Raw genomic sequence first — 6,000 nt, forward strand, 5'->3', positions numbered from 1 at the left:
GCAATGGCGTCAGCCAGAAGAGTGTCAGATTTAGGAGCATTATCATGTAAGTCTCCTTTCCTAAGTTTTTTTCCAGACAGAGCAGTTCTCAGAACGAGATCTAGTTATCTTCCAAAGGTGGTGTCAAAGTTTCACCTGAATGAAGAGATTGTAGTCCCAGCTTTTCAGGTATCGGGACTATCTGCGGGAGAAGCGTCGCTGGACGTGGTCCGGTCTTTAAAAATCTATATAGATCGTACTAGTGCCATCAGGAAAACAGATTCTCTCTTCATCCTCTACGGATTCCATAGGAGAGGTTGGCCTGCTAGTAAACAGACGCTGGCGAGATGGCTCCGAGTGGTAATATCTGAAGCTTATTCTCATGCAGATCTCCCTATTCCGGCTAATGTCTCTGCACACTCTACACGTAAGGTAGGTCCTTCTTGGGCAGCACAACAGGGTGCATCAGCAGAACAGATATGTAAGGCAGCCACATGGTCTTCCATAAACACATTCATCAGACATTATGCCTTGGATACTTTTGCCTATCATGACGCAGACTTCGGGCGAAAGGTCCTCCTGTGCAATCAGGAGCGTCCCCACCACTAAAATGGCTTTGGGAATCCCAATGTTATCCTGTGGATAATCCTGTGGACCCAGCCAGAGAAATAAACGTTATGGTAAGAACTTACCGTTGATAACGTGATTTCTCTTATGTCCACAGGTATCCACAGGGATCCCACCCGGACGCATCTGATTTGAGGATCTAGACAAACACTAAAAACCTCTTCCTTCTTGTATGGAAGGGTGTGCATGTGTGTTCTTATCGCCTGTACAGGTCTCTACCTAATGTTCCTGCCTATAATCGCTGTGGAAAGAACTGATCTGACTGAGTCAGTGGGGGGGACTATATAGTGGAGGCCCCAATGCATCCTGGGAGGCCAGAAAGCTTGTGACCGTGTTGGTGCCATTTTCGCTGTCGCTCGACAATATCCCAATGTTATCCTGTGGATACCTGTGGACATAAGAGAAATCACGTTATCAACGGTAAGTTCTTACCATAACGTTTATTTCTCCATGGGGTTGGGTAACTCACTGGAGCTAACCGGAGTTATAGGATGGAAATAATCACTTAGTGATCCTGTACCCAACGTATGGATGAGTAGACAGAACTAGAGCCACAGAGGGGGGAGGAGACAAGGGGGCGGAGCACTGGGGACATGGAGTGCACTAGGGACGAACAAGAGGGAGGAGGGCCCTGCCCGTCACAACTTACATACTAAGGGGAAGGGAAGAAGAGGTGGAGGGTGACCAGGGAAAGGTAAGTAGTAGAGGGTTGGAGTAGAATCCATTTACTAAAAAGCTAGGTTTAAGGGTGTGTTTAAAACTGGAAAGATTGGTAGAGGCAGGGGGTTCCAGAAGTTGGAGGCACCTCTAGCAAAATCTTGGAGGCGAGTGGGAGAGGAAGTGACCCGGGTGGAGGAGAGGTGCTGGTCAGAGGAGGAGCAGAGAAATCGGGAGTGAGGGGGATAGAGATGAGGTCGGGGATGTAGGGATGGGTAGGTGAGGGTGAGAAGAGATCCAGCTCCTCTAATGAGCAGTAGTACGTTCTGTATTAACGCCCGTGCTACTAGGCCTGCCGTATGCGCCACCTGTGCTACTAGGCCTGCCGTATGCGCCGCCTGTGCTACTAGGCCTGCCGTATGCGCCACCTGTGCTACTAGGCCTGCCGTATGCGCCGCCTGTGTGTTTACTAGGCCTGCCGTGTGCACCGCCTGTGTGCCTACTAGGCCTGCCGTATGTACCGCCTGTGTGCCTACTAGGCCTGCCGTATGTACTGCCTGTGTGCTTACTAGGCCTGCCGTATGTACCGCCTGTGTGCCTACTAGGCCTGCCGTATGTACTGCCTGTGTGCTTACTAGGCCTGCCGTGTGCACCGCCTGTGTGCTTACTAGGCCTGCCGTATGCACCGCCTGTGTGCCTACTAGGCCTGCCGTATGTACCGCCTGTGTGCCTACTAGGCCTGCCGTGTGCACCGCCTGTGTGCCTACTAGGCCTGCCGTATGCACCGCCTGTGCGCCTACTAGGCCTGACATCTACCCCGCCTGTGCGCCTACTAGGCCTGCCGTATGTACCGCCTGTGTGCCTACTAGGCCTGCCGTGTGCACCGCCTGTGTGCCTACTAGGCCTGCCGTATGCACCGCCTGTGCGCCTACTAGGCCTGACATCTACCCCGCCTGTGCGCCTACTAGGCCTGCCGTATGTACTGCCTGTGCGCCTACTAGGCCTGCCGTATGTACCGCCTGTGCGCCTACTAGGCCTGCCGTATGTACCGCCTGTGCGCCTACTAGGCCTGACATCTACCCCGCCTGTGCGCCTACTAGGCCTGCCGTATACACCATATAATTATATGTACAAATGCTTTTTATTAATGTATTGTAAGTGGGGAAGTTGTGCTAATTAGTGACGATGTATAACATGAGTTAGTGCGCGGTTACAGATATACATGTCTATATACCTAGTCTGAATGCTGTCATTTAGGATCCGTGCAGGTGATAATATCTCCTGTTTCTCCGCAGAGTGTTCTCCCGTTCTTTGTGGCCACCAAAATGAGCAAAGTCCGCAAACCAACGTGGACCAAACCTAGCCCGGAAGCCTACGTCCGATCAGCACTGAAGACTGTGGGCCTACAGACCAGAACCAATGGCTATCTGCCCCATGCCATCATGGTGAGTTACCCTGGTGTATTTCTGCAGATATTGTGGGGGCAGCTGTACGTGGAATTTCATGGACTCCTATGCAAGATGAAATGACATCACTGCAGAAATGTATTTTCCTCCCTTAGCGGGAGCGATACAGACTCTCAGGAAGCAGGGCACCTGCTGAACACAAGCAAACCCCCCTCAGTCCTGGGGGCTCATTCTCTCCTGTGTCCTCGGCGAAGAGTATATGGTCATCACCATCAGCGGTCACTGTGGGAGTCACTCCTCTTCCACCTGCCTGTATCCTACCGGAGAATGCCGGGAAGCAGGACTGTAGGTCCCAGAGAGATGACTGGGGATCTGCATTGGTGTCCTGTACAGTGTGGACCTTCTCTGGTGGTGCCATCAGACCCGCGGGCAGTTACTCAGCAGCCTACTCCCATGTTTAATGCTTGTTTGATATCCCTAAGACAGTTCTGTCTGCGTTACTCCATCTTATCGCTGTCTCTGTCATTGCTTTGTGTTGTTCCTGATGGGGAATCTTTTGCACACAAGCTGTAGGGACCATAAATGTTGCCTCTGACTCCGGTATCAATCACGAGATCATTGTCCTCACCCCGCTTCAGTTCAGCTGCTGCCTCGGAGAAGCCGATCTGCCTGATGTGTAGGCTCTGCAAATGTAGGTACAACTTACCAGCCAATTCCGCTGGTCCTGTTTGGAGGTTAAGGGCTAAACCGCCTCCTCTGGGTGCGCAAAACAATATGGACGACCTACAAGGAGGCTGAGGAGTCTCATCCCTGCAGGGTCACAGCTCAGTCACTTTACACCGGTGGATATGTATGGGTGGATATGTATGGGAAGGTAAGGACGCTCTAATAGAGGACAGCTCTGTGCAGGATTGACCACGAAACCACTGGGTGTGGTTCATCAAATCGACAGTATCTAGGTCGACAATGTTTAGGTCGACAGTCACTAGGTCGACATGGATGGAAGGTCGACAGGGTTTCTAGGTCGACATGTGCTAGGTCGACGGGTCTAAAGGTCGACATGAGGTTGTTGTTTTTTTATTGGTGTCGTTTTCTTCGTAGAGTGACCGGGATCCCAAATTAGTGCACCGCATCCCCTCGCATGGCTCGCTTCGCTCGCCATGCTTCGGGCATGGTGCCTTCGCTCCGCTACCGCTTCGCTCGGCACACTTTACCATTCCAATCGTAGTCCACGTGGATCGTTAAGTATGAAAAAATTCAAAAAAAGAATTTTTTTTTTAAAAACTCATGTCGACCTTTAGACCTGTCGACCTAGCACATGTCGACCTAGAAACCCTGTCGACCTTCCATCCATGTCGACCTAGTGACTGTCGACCTATAGTGGTCTACCTAAACATTGTCGACCTAGATACTGTCAATCTTCAGACCGGATCCCGAAACCACTAACACGCTAGGAGAAAACTGCTCTCCTGTGTGAGACCTTGCAGAAAGTACAGTATACATATTCTGGGGTACATCTCTAGACTGGCTTTCATTGGGTGGAAAAAGAACAATCGCATAGATCAGGTATGGGGAACCTTCAGCCCTCCAGCTGTCTAACTACACATCCCAGCATGCCCTGCAATAGTTTTAGCTTCGCCAAATAGCAAAACTGTAGCAAGGCATGCTGGTATGTGTAGTTCAACAACAGCTGGATGGCCGAAGGTTCCCCATCCCTGGCATAGATGGTAAATCAACAGCCTCCCTGTTTTTGATATATAATAACTACAAAAAAAGTTGCTTATTGGAATATGCGGCTGTAAGAGAATGTTTCCCGCTCTGGTACACTAAGTAGAACAAGTTTTCTCCGATGCAGACCCGTGGTAAAAAAAAAAAAATGAACTGGTTTGGTCATGAAGGTGTTAAACCGTCCAGTACTGTTTGATGTACATCTGGTCCCTGCAGACTATTGCCCTGGATTTTAACTCATCAGCCTGGGTAAACCAGTCCCACAATCGTGGCTGTCCCTTAGTGGTCTACCAGGGCTGGGATAGTGACATGTGCTGTGTCTATAATACAAATGAGGACGGTTGTAACAGTGCGCACAGTCTCAAGCATCCAGCGTACTTTTATTATACTCTAAAGTGTAAAATGTGCTGCGGGGTTCGGGTCCGTGTGATCCAATGTAGTGTAGACGCTCTGGTCTGACGTGCTGCATCTGTTGTGTTTCCCCCAGGGCTGGGTCACCGCATCGCTGCTCCCACTCTGGATCTCTGTGAAAATGGCCATGGATATGAACAAAGGACTCAGAGCTCGTTACCTGAAGAGGGCAAAGAAAAACTAGAGAACCGTTGTCCCTGGGCTGCTTATACCCACAGAGGTCTCCTGTCCCTCCTGCCAAGCGACTGGACTGCCGTCCGATGTGCTCCAGGTCTACGTCATGATCAGATGTAGAAATTATACCCTGGACCCTGAGAATCCGGGCAGACACGTTCCTTTACTAAATACTTCCCCTTACACGGTTATATACAGCCGCGCAATTGTTTATAGGCCGGTGAGATTGCTGTATTCAGTCTCTGCTGCTGACAGATGCTGCCCACCATTTATTACCCCCATATTACTCTGTTCACTGGCCTTACAGCTTTGGCAAGGACAAGGCCTTTCTCTTCCAGTGGGAACCAGCGCGGAGTAAAAGCCGCCCAAAAATCAAGGATTTGACGCTGACATGGGTTGTGGCTTTAAAGAACCCCCTACTACGCTGAATTTATGATATTATAATTTGTTTTTTTTTGTGCAGGATCAGGTTTTTATATAATAGGAGCGTTGAACAAAAATAGAAGTAACAAATACATATAGTAGTAATTAGACCTGTGCATTGGTAAATAATACCTGCATTGCACACACAATTCTATAAAGACCCCTAACATAAGGTAGCGTAAAATACGTCTGATACTGTACAGAACGGCGTGTTTGTTGGTTTCCATCTAGATCTAATAACGCCAGCTGGAGAGACTTCCAGGGGAACTTACCCCCCTAAACTGGAACGTATTGGAGAAGAAAAATGTTTTTTATTCCTTATCCAAGGGACTTTGTAAAAAGTTTGGCTTTCATACTAATAAAATAGATTAATAAAGTACACCAGTAATTGTGTGAGACGTTCTTTCCTATTCTACAACCTGTTTGTTACTGATTGTAAAGGGAAGTTTCAGCCCTTACTTTCCCCCCGCTGCTCCCTTTCCTGAGGAATTGTGATGTTTTACCTTTGGTAACGTTGCTCACAGTTCCAACACCTCTTTCTCTTACGTCCTAGAGGATGCTGGGGACTCCGTAAGGACCATGGGGATAGACTGGC

At 49.3% G+C, this 6,000-nt stretch overlaps 1 protein-coding gene across 1 annotated transcript in view; it reads left to right on the forward strand.

The window, feature by feature from the left end:
• The window catches only part of HSD17B12 (hydroxysteroid 17-beta dehydrogenase 12), a 158,515-nt gene extending 152,731 nt beyond the window's left edge, over nucleotides 1–5,784 (forward strand). The window contains exons 8-9 of the mRNA XM_063944154.1: nucleotides 2,559–2,708; nucleotides 4,885–5,784. Of these exons, the coding sequence (XP_063800224.1) occupies nucleotides 2,559–2,708; nucleotides 4,885–4,992 (258 nt within the window). The 3' untranslated portion in view covers nucleotides 4,993–5,784. The remainder of the gene's footprint in view (nucleotides 1–2,558; nucleotides 2,709–4,884) is intronic.
• Nucleotides 5,785–6,000: the final 216 nt, after the last annotated feature.

Source organism: Pseudophryne corroboree, chromosome 11 (assembly GCF_028390025.1).
Source record: "Pseudophryne corroboree isolate aPseCor3 chromosome 11, aPseCor3.hap2, whole genome shotgun sequence".
Classification (NCBI taxonomy): domain Eukaryota; kingdom Metazoa; phylum Chordata; class Amphibia; order Anura; family Myobatrachidae; genus Pseudophryne; species Pseudophryne corroboree.